The sequence below is a fragment of the Pelophylax lessonae genome (assembly GCF_965119305.1).
Source record: "Pelophylax lessonae genome assembly, chromosome: 5".
Lineage (NCBI taxonomy): Eukaryota > Metazoa > Chordata > Amphibia > Anura > Ranidae > Pelophylax > Pelophylax lessonae.
The window spans coordinates 276,226,360-276,244,378 of NC_138772.1; the positions used below are offsets into that span (position 1 = coordinate 276,226,360).

Sequence of the window (18,019 nt, forward strand, 5' to 3'; positions counted from 1 at the left end):
AGGATAGAAAGTTGGAGAATAAATGGGATGTGTGCTAGGAGGGGGTATTAAGGTTGTATTTGAGCTGGGGTTGGGATTGGGGTGTGGGGGCACAGATTTGTGCTGGGAGGGGAGATTGGAACAGGGAGTTGGTGGAATATTTGCATTTTTGTTTGGGGAGAATTTTGGCTTGAAGATGGAATTTATGTTTTTTTAATGTATAATGTGATGTTTGTGTCCACTATTAATGTTTCATGTATTTTTTGGTAAGATATTGTTTTGACATTTTCGCGTGGGGGGGTGTAAGCTGTATGGGGCCCCGTGATTTCTAACAGCAGCCCTGCTTAGTAGTACAGTCATAATTACCAATCAACCTGAAATTCCTATGGGCCAAGGGGATTATACTGATTTTTTTGCAACGCTACAGAATTCTTTATTTAATAAATTATGAAATCTTTGTTTAACAGGTATAATGCACCATTTAAGCCAACCATACAACAGTGGGTGCAAAAGTTATCCAACACAACAGAGATCATTGAGAACTGGCTTAATGTGCAGAACCTCTGGATTTACCTGGAGGCTGTGTTTGTTGGTGGTGACATTGCAAAGCAACTACCTCAGGTGTGTACTTTGTGAACAATATTTGTTATATGCAAATCCAAAAGGGGGCCTTGGCACTGAAATCAGGTGACTATAGGTACAGGTGCACAGAACACCAAAGAAAAGAAGGAAACACCAAGTAAAAAGTAGCCCTGGATGCTGAAATACTGAAGATCAAAGCTGATGTGTCAATTTTTTTTCTGGACCAAGTATAGAAGCATTAGAACATCTATGTTTATTACTACCTCTACCCCAAAATGAAAAAAAAAGTTTTGACTATTTTGACTATAGTTTTACTTCGTGTTGTTTTCACATGTTGTTTGACACAGCCATCTTTGGGTTTTTTATTTTGATCCAGGTGTACACACATGTACGCATAGTCCTATACATATACATATATATATATCTATATCCACATGGCTATGTTGTAGATTGTGAGTAAAATTTAGTGTTGGTATTCCATGTTTTGAAAATATTGATAAAGCTTTTTTCTATAAATTTTCTATATTGTTAATATCTTCCTACAAGTTTTGTGGACTTGCAAATTCAGGAAATAGTTATTTTGAGACTATTACATATGTGGTAAGGAATTCCTATTTTTTCAATTCTTTTAGCATAGGCTTTACTTTTCAGTATTGATAGGCATCTAAACATTTTCAGGGTTCATTCACACCAATGTGTGAACTACACTGTGTGTGGTACATGTAAGTGTGAATGGGCATATATAGTTTCTTTTTAAGAACACAAATAGAAATGAATCGGATTTCTACTTGGAATGGGTTTTATACCGTAAGATATTTTTTTTTTTTTACAGCAGGAAATTAACAACTGTGAACAGGCCCAAAGAAGTATTACTTTTTTTTTTTTTTTGTACAGTAAAAATTTCAGGTTTGTGCAATTTAAAAGTTTTTAGAAGAATATATCATCAAAACCCCTAAAACAATTATTTGGTTTTATCTGTAAATATATGTGAAATGTTTGAATAGAAAAATTAACCAAAAACGCACAATTGGGCTTGTGTGCTAAAGGCATTAGAAATATATTCACTCAATAAATTTTGTGTATATTCACTATTATTAATAAACCAAGAAATAGGCAAATTCCTGTTTACATGTTTGCTTTTCACGTAAAGGAAAAGGGGTGAGAATTCCCACCTCGTTTTTCAAATCAGCCTCAGAGTTCTTTAAATGGACACAGGCTGTAGAGTTGAAGTCCACTGTTGCAGTTCAGATGAGCCAATACTATAGCTGTTATTTTCCCTGAACGCTCTTTAATACACAAAGCTTTTAGTCCATTGGTCAATAGCTTTATGTACCAAAAAAGTATAAATTAATTTCTGAATGCTGCATTATACTGTTAAAAGGGGTTTATGGTGTACCTTCGCTATGGAGTTTAATTTAAAAAACATTTATGGTTTAAGCTGCCACCAACCTACCACTGAGGTAGAATGAAAAATGGGGGTGATGGGTTGTTGGTAAATGGCGCTACCACTTCATAAAGCAGCACACCACTGAATAGAAGTCATAAAATCATAGACCATCTTCTATGTGTGGGATAGAGCAAAAACTGTGCAATATGCTAAAATATTGGGCCCTACCCCTTATAATGAGCATAAAATCACATAGATAGTGTGCAGTATAAAATATTAGGAACAACTGAGTCGTGTTGAACCATAAAAAGTGCACAGTGCTATGAAAATAAAGTGTCAAAGTGCTAAGTAATGGATACAGATCCTGTCTTAACCAGTGTTCAACCAATGGCGTGGCTGAAATACAAATAAAAGACTCAGTGCATTATACTGTATTTTCAATGCAGTTAATGTATTTAAAATAAACATATCTTAATTAGAAAGTTTAAACTTTAAAAAATAAATTACTTTCTTGCCACTGCTGTATTTAAACCTGTGCAAACTACCAAATGGCTGTTATTTATGTTCAGCCAGTCTTGTGAGCATGGTACCTCCTGATGGACAATACAGATAGGACAGCGATCTTGTTTTTCTCCACTGCAGCTAAAGTGTATAGCTGAAACCTTTTAATTTAGTTTTTTAGATAGAGTAGAGAGGAGTTAAAACCCCTGCAAAGTTTTCTTTTTTTTGCTGTCTCCCATTGGGGAAATTCCCTTCATTTCTTGTCCCAGGGACGAAACAAGAAGTTAGAGTGAAGGGAATTCCAGACAGTTCCTGGAACAAGTGTCCCAGTGGAAGATTTTTCCTTTATCCCTTTTTCTGAGGACTGTCATCAGTACAAATAGAAGGGCCTATCTCCCTAATGGAGACACAGATATCATTAAAAATGTGTCAGAGTGTCTAACCCTTCCTCACTCTTTTACTTCAAGCAATATAACTTGGTCACTGAGCTGCCACACCTTGCTGATGGAATAATAAAAAGACCATCACCATACTTTTGGGGTCAGCACCTTGCCTTCTGCCAGCTTGGTCACATGCTCCCCAGATTGATAATGCTGTTCAATGCAGTATAGCCTAAATGGCTCACAGTGCTTTCCCTCTCATTAGCATCCCTGTTGTTCAGGAACGAAAAGAAGCTTATTTTAAATTCAGGTGCTTATATTTTCTATTTAAAAAATTCAGCGAATTATTCTGATTCGTCGAAAAGACAGTGGAAATACATTTTTTTTGTTCCTTGAGTTTTACTTTAGTTACAGCAGAAAATGTAAAAGTACAGATAGAAAACCAATTGGACTAGTTGGTCTAAATCAGTGTTTCCCAACTCCGGTCCTCAGGGCACACTAACAAGCCAGGTTTGCAAGAAAACTGAAATACATTGCAGGTGATATAATTTGCTGCTCAGTGATTGCAGTACTCTAGCCTGCATCTCCCCAAGGTAATACTTAAAATCTGGCCTGTTAGTGTGGCCTGAGGACTGGAGTTGAGAAACACTGGTCTCAATTAGTCACAGATATGTTATAATTATAATTTTTGGATGGATTTCTGCGATATAAATAGTGAATTATAACCTAATATTATCTTTTTTAAGAGGGGGAAGCTGCACACATGAACCTATAGAAAATCCAGAAAAAATGTGTATGAATATGTGTTGCGCTTGACCCAATAATAATAATATTTATTGGGTCAAGCGCAACACATATTAATACACATGCTATAATTATACATATGCTTTCTTTACAGAATAGATAATATTAATAATCAGGGAAAGTTGAAAAAACGTCATATTGTGAAAAGCAGAATGCACCACAACATCATGTCACCTAATGGATCTTTACACCACCAAGACTAGAAATTGTGTACACTTTTGTGCATTTTGCTTGCTATGCTTTGAATGTTTTAAAATGAACACAAAAGCAATTTTTATTCTGTTGGAGCAACCAGTGTATATAAAGCATACATTGGCAGCAAATGTATACATTTCTGGCTTAGCCTAGAAAGAGAGAAGAAGAGTATGCGAATAGTAAAGAAAATGTATTTGGTAAGCACGGTCACACATGTTATCTCTGTAGGAACAGCCCATGACACAGCAGTGAACAAAGGGTAGATGTCCCTTGTGCCAGTGATTGTCAAGAAAGATATAAGTTGCCTTGGTTACTGCATCTATAATATATTTGTGTGAATGTATGAACAGATGTTAATACACAAGGAACTGATAAAGCCCGTTGAAATGTATGTATGGTTACAACATATTTCCAAATGGCTACATCTATGAAATACAACCTTTGCAAATCCAAGAATTTATAAAAAAAAGCAAAAATTTTCAGGAATTTTATTAATGTTTGTTAGACCATTAAAATTTAAAGCAAAGCCTTCTAAATTCTAGCAGATGGACAAGAATGTTTAATATTGCATAGCAAAAATGCATTGGGCTTTATTAGATGCAGTTTTACAGGGAGAAGTGGCCATTTGTAATTCATAACTGACAAAAAGATGTTGAAAGGGTAAGGAAACTTTAAAAAGTCTCCATACCATGAGTTTTCATCACCAAGGTCTGCCACAATGTGTACATACTGCATCCTTGCTTTTTTAAACTAATTTGGGAACATTTTCCTAATGGGGTCAGAGACAAAGGATAAAATACACAGCTATATGTGCCATCTTGGAGGGGCCTTCTTCTGAGAGACCATATATATGTGCACTGTTGTTTGTTGGCAACATGCCATGGAATGTGCTTCCAACACAGAGAGAACAAGCTATCACTGACAGCTCCTGGTCTTGCATTAAGGATCAAGAGCCAGGAGAACCCAGAGATCATGAGATATCCATTACCATTAAATACCAAATGAAGGGCCGATATGCACTGAAAAAAACAACAAAAAAACAAACAAGGTATAATGCACCTTGATTAACTTCATAGTTACAATGATATGTATCAACACATGCCAAAGTTAATGTGACAAGATTTGTTTTACTTTCTTTATTAGTGATGAGCCAAACACCTCTCGGTTCAGTTCACAAGAGAACTCCCGAATATGTAAAAAGTTCAGACCTAAGCCATGAACTCTATTAATGTCTATGAGACCCGAACTTGAAAAATCCCCATTTTGAAGGCTTATATGCAAGTTATTTGCCATAAAAAGGATATGGGGGCCTGGGTACTGCCCTGGGGGACATGTATCAATGCTAATTTTTTTTTTTTTTTAAAGATCGTCTTTACAGGAGCAGTGATTTTTAATGATGCTTAAAGTGAAACAATAAAAATAAAAATTTCTTTAAATATCATGCCTGGGGGTCCCCTTAGTCTCCCTGTAAAGTGACGCAAAATGGACATATATAAAGAAAGAAAATTACATTTAAATTGCCGGCAATACAAAAACGTAAAAACAAAACGGCGTGGGGGGTCCCCCCATCCATGCCACACACTCTGGGCCTGGTATGGATTTTAAGGGGAACGCCAAAAAAAAAAAACCACCTGGGGCCACCCCAAAATCCCTACCAGACCCTTTTCCTAGCATGCAGTCCGGCAGGTCAGAAAAGGGGGAGAACGAGTGAGCGCCCACCTCCTGAACCATACCAGGCCACATGCCCTCAACATGTCCTCATGCTGAGCCGGTGGCGTCACATGGGGGCAGTGGAACACTGGCAATATCTTGACATAAAAGCAGGGAACCTTGAGTATAAAAAAATGAGGTAGAAAGAGATGATTTTCAAGTTGGAAAGAGTGGAGTCGATAAAGGCTTGCCACCTGGAGGTAAAGCGTTTTTTAGAGGGGTTGAGGAAAATTTCAAGGTCGAACTTCTCTCAGTATAAATGAATTTCTAAATCCTTCTTAATAATCAATTATAGTTGCAGTGGTAGAGAAAGTCCATTGCTTCAGAATGGCTGTACATGCCACCTACATGCATATCGCGCTCCAAAGCGGGTGACCAGTTTTTCATCTCTTAGAAGTCGACGTTTGATATAAAGGGCTGTTGTAACCGAAGAGCAATAGATGGGGGTCTTTGGGGATTAAACATTGTGTCACTCCGTATACAAAATTGATCACCTGGCTCCAACAGAGATGGGCAGGCAATGCTTTCAATCAGTTTTTATGCAGATATAATTTGAATGGGGCCTCAAGTTTTGGTGATCTATCTGCAGGTCTAGGTAATTTCAGGTGAGGGGTTTGCATATTCTTGTGCAAAAGAAACCACCATAAAGTTACTATTGTGTATTAACTTGAGGAGTGTTCCATGTGGTTCTAAAATTGCCAAATGAAAACCTATTATAAGTGCTTACAGCTTAAGAGTTGAAAGTCTGATCCCAGCCCCCCACATCTTCATATTAAGCAGTGGAAAGGTCATTGGCTATTGATTACTGTGGCAGTGTTTACATTTATGAATTTTGCAGTGATCCAATGTGCTAATTGATACAATTCTAAGTAGTAAAATAAATACTGTGTGTGTAAGTAAATCACTATATACTGTAACATTTAGCAATATATGTAGAAATTACCATATTCGTTATATGAATAAATGAATGGTGGTATAATTGTGATTATGTTCAAAGTAAAACTTACATATATTTTAAAGGCCAAATAATAGGCTTTAAAAATGTCAGGGATGTATGTTCTAAGAGATTATATGAATTATCTGCTAAAAATATTGCAGAGGGAAAACTAAACTACACACAAGGTTTTTAATTACTTTGTTGAAAGTAATTTACTTCAAGTAGGCAAACGGTGTGCTATCAAGTAAGGTATTTGTCAACAAGAGGTTAATTTCATGCTACTAAACAATTAAAATTACTTGTGTAGTTTATTCCCATGATGATGTTGTAGGATAATCATTTTCTAAAAAACAAAGATTTCCTCATTTTAAATCTTCTGAAGAGCGATGGAGGGAATATAAATGAGTAGACTACAGATTGCACATGTTTTTGTTCTGCCTCGTACCTTCTGTAAACACAAAAGCGTAGGTGGAAGCTAACTAGTACTTGACTGGTAATGCCATTATTATTAAAAGTAGGGATACCATGGACAGATGTTGATTGTATTGTCACTTTACTCATTTTAGGAGGCAAAAAGGTTCCAGAACATTGACAAGTCCTGGCAGAAGATTATGCAGAGGGCTCATGAGACCACCAATATAGTTCAGTGCTGTGTTGGCGATGAAACATTGGCACAGTTGTTGCCACATTTACTTGAACAGCTGGAGATGTGTCAAAAATCTCTGACTGGATACCTGGAGAAGAAGCGTTTGGTATTTCCTCGGTTTTTCTTTGTTTCAGATCCCGCTCTTCTGGAAATCCTTGGACAAGCATCAGATTCACACACTATTCAGGTAAAACATATATTGTTCATTAATGCTTATTATAAAAAATATTTTGACTTTCTTAAAGCGAACAAAAGATAGCCAGCTCACCCTCCATGCGCTCCCTCCATGAATCAAGGCTAAGTTCAAGATCAAGCCCTCTCCTACATACAAACAGAGCTGATTCAAAAAGGAATGATCAGCACACAATGAATGAAAAAAAATCCAGATCTTAATTCTATTTTTTTTTTTAAAACAAAGCTTACCAGTGTCAGAAGTCTGTGTGGCTAATGCGCTTTGACCTGAAAAAGGTCTTTGTCAAATTCAAATGCAATGTGTAAAAGACAGGTTTAAATAATTTACAACAGAAGCAATGAAATCTTAGCACCTCTCCCTGTATTTTTGTGGCAGCAGAAAATTTGGACTTAAGCCTCGTACACACGCGTCGAAAATTTGGCAGGGAATTTTCGTCCAACGTCCGATCTGCCGATTTTCGGCTTGTTAGTATGATGCTTCCGACAACCGACTCCGACTTTTCGGCCGAAAAAAATCTGGTGTGCAGACTATAAAATTTTTATTGGCCATCAACACAACGGCCGATTTTTGTGCAGTCAGTACAGATTTCGACAGGGAAAAATCTGATGAGCAAGTCTGGGCATGCTCAGAGAAGAAAGAACACAAAGAAAGCAAACCAACACATGACATCACTTCTGAAGTAGAATTTTGTTGGGCGAGAAAATTCGTGTGTAGTCTAGGCACATTCCAATCAACAAAACACAACTCTGGACAAAAGACGGGCGATCGGTCAGCCGATAATCGTTGCGTGTGTATGGGGCTTTAAGCTTGCTATACACTTGTAGATTTTCAAACGAACGTTCATATGAATGTTGGTTCGAAAGTCCTCAGTATATTTGATAGCTTAATGAATGTCATTCAAAAGTACTTCAAAATTTTGTTTAATTTTGTTTTGTTTTTTTTAACACTGTACTTTTTTTCATTTCTCTTCAAATCAGACCAACAAAGTGCACCTATATGAATAATAGTTGAAAAAGATTACAAAGCAATGGCACTATTTGGCTACACCCCATTTTATACATAATAAAATTGTATCTTTAGAGTTTCTGTTTTAAACAGCTGACTTGATGTATACTTTACAACGATGAAAAGGATAACTGTGGAAAATTATAACCCTTTTCTCAGAAAATATATTTTATCCAACTTTATATTCTGTCTCAAAGTACATTGCAGACACGTAGAGATGGTAGTTTCAGTATCTGCAGCTCTGCCCATAACCAAAGTACACACCAGGCCATGCTAAAGTTCTGTTTCTTCAAACCACTTGGTTTGTTAATGCTTCTTGCCCTACTTTCTAAAATTCTGAAGCTAGAAGTCCATCTTTTTGCTCCCTCTTCCTCAACTGTACATATCCCTCCTCATAGAGGTGCTCATAGCAGCATGAAAATCACTGTTGCCCCTCTGCACTGGGATGCCTTGAGCATACTTTGTAGCACAACATATTTTTGAAGTGTATTAATTTGTGGATGCAGTTAATACGTTGCTTTTGTTTGTAAATCTCTTTAAAGGCTAATATGAGTAAAATAAGTATTGATGAATTTTTATTTTCAGGCTCATCTCCTGAGTTTGTTTGACAATGTTAACAGAGTAGGCTTTCATGAGAAGAACTATGATCAAATTTTGTATTTTGAATCTCAAGAAGGGGAAAAAGTGAACCTAGCGGAGCCTGTCAATGCCCAGGTAATGTCTGTGATTAGTATTTGTTGAATACGTGCTATAAAATAATATCCTAATATTGTCTGTATAATTAATGATGCCCAACAATATTTAATCTTAAAAGGTTTTCCACATTACACAAAAAAAAATTAAAATATTTTTGTTCTCATGTGAATAGAGCTGCTTGCTGTGGGGGCACTCAACAGAAGGGAGGGGGTAGGAGTGCCAGTGAGGGACCCAGCTGGACACCAATGAGGGACCTGAGAAGAGGAGGTTCCAGGCTGCTCTGTGCAAAACCACTGTACAGGGCAGGTAAGTATAACATGTTTGTTATTTTTAAAGCCTGGGCTCTCCCAGGCAAACTGACTTAGGTCTACGTCGGTCACTTTGTGGCAGCTAGGGAGCGAGCGCGCGCCACTGGCGGCGTGCTCCCGATCGTCAGTGGAGAAGCCGATGCATGGGTCCGGTGGCTCCGATTGCTGTCTGACACCCGCGATCCTTCCCTGCTGAGAGAGAAGAATGGTCAGCTGTTGTAAACACAGCTAACCGTTCTTCTCTGGAATGATCACAGAGCCCCTGTGATCCTTCTATATAGGATTACAGGTCTCTATGGTCATTCCACAAGCCACGCCCCCCCACAGTTAGAAACACACCCCTAGGTACACATTTAACCCCTTGATCACCTATACTGTTAACCCTTTCCCTGCCAGTGTCATTATTACAGTAACAGTGGATATTTTTAGCACTGATTACTGTAGTAATGTCACTGGTCCCCCCCAAAAGTGTCAAAAATGTCAGTCAGGAGTCCGATCTGTCCGCCACAATGTCGCAGTCCCGCAATAAATCGCAGATCACCGCTATTACTATGAAAAAAAACAATAACATTTACATAAATATTTCCCATAGTTAGTAGACGCAATAACTTTTGCGCAAACCAATCAAAATACGCTTATGGCAATTTTTTTTACCAAAAATTTGGAGCAGAAAACAAATTGGCCTAAAATTTGAAAAAAATTGGATTTTTTCTTTTTTTCTTTTTGGGAATGTCATATTGCAGAATGCTTAAAATATTGTTTTTTTCTTCAGAATCGTTGCTCCTTTTTTGTCTATAGCGCAAAAATAAAAATCACACAGGTGATGAAATACCACCAAAAGAAAGCTCTATTTGTGGGGAAAAAAGGACAAAAAATTAGTTTGGATACAGCATTGCATGACCGCGCAATTGTAAGTTAAAGTCACGCAGTGCCAAGTTGAAAAAAGTGGCCTTGTCATTAAGGGGGCAAATCCTTCTGGTCTTAAAGTGTTTGATATCACTTTAAAGCTTTTCACTAAAGTAGCAGTCCAGGCAAAACCTAACTAATGCTAAACCTGCTCTGTGCCACATTTTAAATCTAATAAACCCTGTAAAGCAAAAATCACTGTAATTACCTATTCTGCAGCCGATCCGGTCCCAGCATCAGCTGTCAGTGGTGGCTTCGGCGTGAAGGCGGGTGCAGGAGAGGCATCCGACAACGGAAGCCCCATAGTAAGTCTAGGTTTGCAGTCACTTTTCAGGCATTTCACAGTCGTTGTCGGTCCTCTCCTGCACAGAGCTTCCGCCGCTGGAGACTGGATCGTAGTCAGAATAGGTAAGTACACCAAATTTTGCTTTACAGGGTTAGATAGATAAGGTTTAGAATGTGGCACAGAGCAGGATTAGCGTTAGTTAGGTTTTGCCTAGATTTCTCCTTTAAAACTCCTTTTACAGCACAGATTTAGCTAATGCTACTTCTCAGCTCTGTCAGCCAGAATACTAGACCAATTTGTGTTTGATTGGCTGAATTACAATATCACCCAAATAGAAAAAATCTCTTAGACTTTTGAGCACCATACAGATACTGTAACTATTTGTACTTTTAAAACATTCTATTTTTTTATTAGTATGTCATTTATAATGATTATTTTCCAAAAAAAATCTCTTAAAAACAAAAGCTACAATTGTTAAATATTTTAATTAAAATTATGCCTCCACCATAGGTGTATGTTTTAAAAGTACAAAACATTATTAATGTGGTGCCTAAAAAGTCTGGGATTTTCTTTTTTGGGTGATATTGGTATTTATTATCTTACAAATGTGGCACCCTCCACCACTGTACAGAGTATATTTATAGATTTAATTGGGGGAAGTAAAACACAGTACACACTACCATTTATGCACCTCTACCAACAACTCAGGTCATTTGACCAGGTGGGCTACATATATACTGAATGAAGCTCTGTTACATGTGAAAATATTTTCTCTGGAGTATAATCATAGAATGATAGGCATGGCCACTGGGGCTTCCAGTAGGTTATAGTTCTTTATTTATTTATTTTTTTTAGGGAAATGTGGAGTCATGGTTGGGTCTTCTGCTAAATGGTGTTAAGAAGACTTTACACAACATAATCAGACAAGCATCCATTGCCATCAGTGATTCAGGTTTCAAACTGTATGACTTCCAGTCTATGTACCCTGCTCAAGTTGGCCTGCTGGGAATTCAGATGATCTGGACAAGAGATGCAGAAGAAGCCCTAAATATGTCAAAAACTGACAAAAAGGTATAATGTCAATGTTTGTAATATCAAACTGAGCAGGAAAGACAACAGATTTATATTCTAAAGATTACATTTGTATAACAAGAAAAAAAGAATGTGATGCATTAATATACTTACACAATAGAGTAATTATTAATAATGCATTTATGTTAGGATAGCTACCTCTAAAAATTAGTTCATTATTTTTTTGCATCAATCTAAGTAATATTGTTGTCAGTTGAAAAAAAAACCCCACAGTTCTTAATAAAATTAGTAATTAGTCAATTTGTATAGCTGTAGTGTGTTTTGCAAATAATGATCATTTTATAACTTTTTTTTCTTAAAGGTTATGCAAACAACCAATCAGAAGTTTCTTGATCTGTTGAATGATCTGATTGATATGACAACAAAGGATCTGACCAAAATGGAAAGAACTAAATATGAGACTCTAATTACCATCCACGTCCACCAGAAGGATATCTTTGATGATCTGGTATGTGACATTCCAAGTAATTAACACAAATTAACTAAATAAACATAATATTATAGAAAGCTTTCTAATGTTATATAATAGTATATATCTATTGCTTGCAAGGAATGCTTGTTAACATACAATAAATTAATTTAAGGTAATTTTAATAGGATGTGAAGGATGTAATATACCACAAAATGCAATCATTTAGTAATTAATGCAAGATGGCATTGTTTATTTTGTTCTCCAGGTACGAATGAACATCAGATCAGCTTCAGATTTTGAATGGCAAAAGCAGTCCAGATTTTATTTCATTGAAGATATAGATAAATGTATTATCCAGATTACAGATGTGGAATTCAGCTACTGCAATGAGTATTTAGGCTGTACCGACAGGCTGGTCATTACCCCTCTGACTGACAGGTATAATGTGTTGGGCGCAAGCAGTATGAACTGTACTGTTTTGCATTGAAGCCTTGTGGCAGCAAAATGAGCAATCAATGATAAAGTTTACCCAAACAGTTCTCACCAAGAGCTACACCAAACCAAAAGATGTGATTACTAGCTATTTTATTATAGCATTCTAAAAAAGACAGGTCATTGTTCCTATTTTTAAAAGACTATATAGCTGCTGCGCCTAGTAAGGATATAATCAGGGGAAAATTTAAATGATACAGAAAGCTGCTGACACAGTATTGTGGAATAAACAATATTATAAACATAAAAAAAGAGAAATGGTGCAGCGCTATAAAATTGATGACATAAAGCAGTTAAGACATCCACTTCCAGAAATATAGTCCCAATGGATTAAAACCAGTGTGCAGAGGCCACCACGGACACCCAACCACACAGCAACATTTGAACACTGCTCTACATAAAAAACACACTCATTTCAAAAGTTCTCCAATGATTTGCAGTATTATTTTACTCTTAGTAATGTGCAAGGAAAAGATCGCAGAGAGATCAGACTAGGTAGCACAAATTAACAGTCAGATTAGACTAGCCTGCCAGGAAGCTGTCACTTGTGTGGCCAATGATCTGTTGCTGGGGCGTTCCCAACCCACAGCCACATGCATACTAAGGGAGTGTATACTTGTGGCGGTGGGGCAGGGAATGCCCTGGCTGCAGATGATTGGCCCATCCAGGTGACAACTTCCTGGCAGGCTCACATACATGGGCTCAGATTCCAGTCCCAACACACCAAGCTCATTGCTGTCTTGAGTAAGCCATTACTACTAAGACAGAAGACAAAGGGGATCCACTGGGAGTGTTGATGCTTTCACAATATAGACTTAGGGGCCTGAGCCAGAGGTTGAAACAACCAGACAAGCAGGGAGGCTGGGACTTGAGCAGCCTCTACTGTATTAAATACCCAGGCGGCTGAGAATGTTTGGTTGTCGTGTAATGCTGAATAACCCCTGTGAGGATAATACCCTGTGTTTTCATGCACTGTAGTAAATAAAAAGAGTCAGAAAGCCCTAGAACAGACATCGGTGAGTACACAACATCCATAAAATCTATCTATTTAAATCTGACCCATCACACACACACACACACACACACACACAAATATATATATTATCAGGCCCGGACTAAAAATAGGCCTGGGCATCGTAGGCTGAGTAGCCAATCTTTGCTGGGACCAAAGAAGGGGGGGGGGATAGTTCACCGGGGCAGTTGGTGACAGGATGTTCATGGAGTTGGTACTCCACACTGTAATGTAAAGGGGCCACTGTGAAATAAAGGGGACTGCACTGTAGAGAGGCACTGTAATGATTACAATGTCCCTTTACAGTGCAGTCCCTTTTATATCACAGTGCCTCCTTACATTACAGTGCCCATAGCAAACACAGCCCCCCATCACAGTGCCCCTTTCATTCATGCCCCTCTTTACTCTTTAATCACAATGCCCCCATTTACTTTCTGCTTTCCCTTGCACAGTCTTACCTTGGTAGAAGGCAGCCTGTGTGCCCTCTCTAGGGTTTCCCCCAAGGTGAACAATGACATCCTATCAGCAGGGCAGGTGGTGGGAGGAACTGCAGATCTGGATCATATTAAAAAGTGGGAGATTATGCACTTGTTAATATGAAAAGACTCCCACTCTCTGTGCAGATCTCCAGCTCCTCACATCCCTTGCTTTGCTGATAGTACAACATCATTGGTAGGGTGGGAGAGGAGATACAGGCATTGCCACATATCAGAAGGTGAGTGGCGACTGCAGTCTGTGTCATCACTGTCTGGACCATGGTCGCCGCATAACTTCCGCTATGTGGCCGTGCCTGTGTCTCCTTTCCCGCCCTAGCAATGATGTCATCCTATCAGCAGAGCAAGGGATGGGAGGAGCTGGAGATTGCAGCCCAGTCATCAATAGGCCACTCTTGTTAGGACATGCAGACCTGCACCCCCCAGGCAAATGCCTGGTGTGGCCTTTGACCAAGTCTGGGCCTGTATATTGTACAGGACCCAGAGTTGGGTCCTGAGCTGCAGCTATATTTCCCTACTATCCGGGTTACGGTCCCTTTTAAGAGGGGCATTTTGAAGGCAATGTTGAATACTCAGGGGTTCTCACCAGTGCAGATTGAGGGGTGTTGGGAGTAACCCAGCTGGAGACAAGAGGAGTATTTTTCGGTACTTGCTGGTTTGGTCTGGTTCTGGTTTGGTTTCAAGGACATTTTTGAGGTTTGACGATTTTTGGGTGGGAAGAAACTCCAAACCCTGATTACAGGGATATTGGTATTGAAGGGGTTAAACCAGTTGCCTCAAAGTCCAGAAAAGGAAGAGGAAACAGTTGTCTGCTGGCAGTGAAAGAGTGAGCTGGATACCTGTGGGAGCAGGGCGAACTGAGCTTAGAATCGAGCCACAGCTGCTGAGCTATGAAAACTTGCTTGGCTGGCAATTACACATGTATTGCATATTTTCAACATATTTTATTTATGTCCTATTTATTTAGGTTCTGTTTATGTATTTATGAACATTGTAAACATTGCACTTGTTGTACTTGTGTAAGTTGTGTTGATGATGCAATTTATTAAATTACAAATTTGGTATACATCAAGCATGAGCACTTTGGTCGGATCCAGTGCCATGAGAATGGCTAACAATTAGTCATGTGACCCACACCACTGGTACAAGCTTACTGCATGAGGAGAAAAAGTATAGTAAATCATGTTGGGGTTTGTGAATGGTATATAAAATCCTGAAATATCGTTATTTTTATATTGCTATAATAGGTATTAACCATATTTTTGGGTTACATTTTTGAGGTCTGTTAAAAAAGATTTCACATTATATTCCCCGTGCAACCTTTCTTGGTCTTCTTTGCAAATTATTAATTCGACATTCAGACCTCAGGTGTAGACCTCTGCCATTTCACATTGCAATGGCCACCATGTCAGACACCGATCATACACAAGAGGGCACATTGTAATGGCTCCAAGGAGGATATAAATGCTGCCTGCAGGTTGGGGCAGTGTAAAATGTAAAAAATATCCTTTCAGCCTAACTCCAGTAAAAGCTACACATGTAATATCTGCCAAACAAAGAGCTGTTTACTTGCCAAAGGATTTACATTTCTGTCCATCTTGTCCTACAATTTACACTACCCTGTTACACAGCACACCTTCTCTGGCAGACGAGGAGGCCTGATTATTCTCTGCCGCACTTTGTGATTGGAAAGTGAAATAAGTAGCAGCAGACTAATGCGCCCATCTCTCTGTCACTCTGCTATCTCCTCTGATCAGCATGATCCTTGTTAGCACATGAACAATGTAGCATAGCTGATTGCCTGATAACAGGTCAAATTAAGACATGCACACCACTTGCATAAAAAATACATGTAATTATATACTAGGAAAAAAGAGTTGCATTCATTTTTGACATTTCATTTTGCCTAGGTTCATCTTTATTAATGCAAGTATAGCATATTAGTTCACTCTGGATCACCATTCATGTAGTTCTGCAATATAAACTTGCAAGCCAAACTGACTTTTGATGCCATTGAGGACCAGTATATCATTTAGAAAATGGGGTCAGGAGGGTTATGGGTGTCTAAAAAATGCTACGGTTTGTGGTTTATGTGTATGATATATCATTCTTTGGATGTTTAGGTATGTTACCATTTGCATTTTTTTATGTTGCAATATACATTTTTGTTGAACTTTCCAGATGTTACATTACCCTGTCTCAGGCTCTAGGCATGAGTATGGGTGGAGCACCAGCGGGCCCTGCTGGGACTGGAAAGACTGAAACAACTAAGGACATGGGCAAGTGTCTTGGAAAATATGTTGTGGTTTTCAACTGTTCTGATCAGATGGATTACAGAGGACTGGGTCGTATATACAAAGGTATATTATTTTCATTTCAAAGCTTTAAAATGCATTTTATTGCTAAATTGTATATTGTTATCATACAAAAATCTTACAATCAGCCTCAACAATATCAAAACTGTTAGTAACTACTTCTTCCCTTTTCACAACATTACAACTCGCAACTGGTTTCCACCAGCAGATGGCAATCTACGACAGGTCAGCATGGAGCTGCCTTTTTTGTCTCTAGTTACGGAAATTAAAGTGATTTAATTAGACTAATTAGAACACATGGAAAAGAAAATCTGAAATGTTTGGCACATATATAAATTAATGGTGCATTTCATTTGAATATACTTAAGTTGCTGTATTGAGGATGATTACAAAGCAAAGTTTGCAAGGCTGTTTTTAATTTTAAAAGTACTGCTGATGGGGTTCACAATAATGAATTTGTAAATTTATATTATGGCAAACATAACAAAATAGACCATGTTCTTTAACAATTTACAAAAGTATAGTTTTTTTCTTTAGTTTATAGCTCAGTTTTTTTTTTTTTTTTTTGAATCAACAGTATTGTCTATTTATCACAGGGATCCATATGGTACCACACGCAGCATTCATTCACAAACAACCTCCAGACATGCAGAATAATATCACATCAAACTTTTTATTGGCAAAATTTTCAATACACTGTCCCCCTCTTCAAAGAAAAGTTCACCCACCACATTAATAAAGCTGCGACAAGGGGAGGGAGGGTTGGGTGAGTTCCGCCCCTTGTCTTCTTCCGGCGACGTCTGGCGCAAATTCAGTCAGGACCCTCTATTTATAAGCCCCCTGGGGGGCTTCTAGCAATTTCTAGAATTTTCCCCCTACCTTATCTATCAGGTGCAAGGCTCCCCAGAGACCACGCCCTCACCTGAGGGGGAGACTTGAAACCCCTTATAGCTGCAGTGGTACCATGAGGAAAAGGGGGGCCTTGATACTGCTATCCCCCTTTTTCCCACATTATGTACCTAGTACAAGTGCACCATTTTGTGCTTTTAAGCTCCTGTAAAATTCATATTTGTCACCAGGTAGGTGAAGCATATCTACCACAAAATATCTCAATAAACACTATATGCATTATATTAGCAGCAAGAAATATGATGCAGCAATGAAAGTAGCCACATAGAAACATACAATATAAATATACCCTTCACTATTCTTTATTTAGATGTTAACACCAATACTATTATGTTACAAGGCTATTGCTGTATTGTTTAATATCCTTTACAAGCCTATGTATTCCCAGTACAATTACTATATAACTATTATAGAGATTAAAAATAATACAGGGGCTTTTGTGCCAATGAAAAATTGAGAACTATATTCATCCTTTTTCAACCAGGGTGCCTAGGGGTGCCTTAGCAAAATGCCTAAAAACTGATCAAAAACTGTATACAAGCCAGCGTGTGGATGAAGCCTGCCTTTGAGTTACACAAAGCCACAGGTTTTGATTATGCACCATTACAACTTTCTAGACACTGGCATCCTAACAACCAATGACGTCATAAGTTGATGAGGATGTCTGTTGCCTCCACAGCATCCTTGTTTGACCCTGTCAGAGACTCAATACCCTGCACAACGCTTCCTGAGCACACTGATGTGCTGTCATGAGTCTGCAACCTAAAGGGTTAACCGA

The 18,019-nt window shown here is 38.2% G+C and overlaps 1 protein-coding gene across 1 annotated transcript in view; it reads left to right on the top strand.

Annotated features, from left to right (window-relative positions):
- The window catches only part of LOC309556020 (dynein axonemal heavy chain 5-like), a 468,481-nt gene that overhangs the window by 167,253 nt on the left and 283,209 nt on the right, over positions 1-18,019 (top strand). Inside the window, exons 36-42 of the mRNA XM_082258288.1 lie at positions 447-600; positions 7,042-7,308; positions 8,905-9,033; positions 11,371-11,586; positions 11,909-12,055; positions 12,285-12,457; positions 16,199-16,377. Coding sequence (XP_082114414.1) covers positions 447-600; positions 7,042-7,308; positions 8,905-9,033; positions 11,371-11,586; positions 11,909-12,055; positions 12,285-12,457; positions 16,199-16,377 — 1,265 coding nt within the window. The remainder of the gene's footprint in view (positions 1-446; positions 601-7,041; positions 7,309-8,904; positions 9,034-11,370; positions 11,587-11,908; positions 12,056-12,284; positions 12,458-16,198; positions 16,378-18,019) is intronic.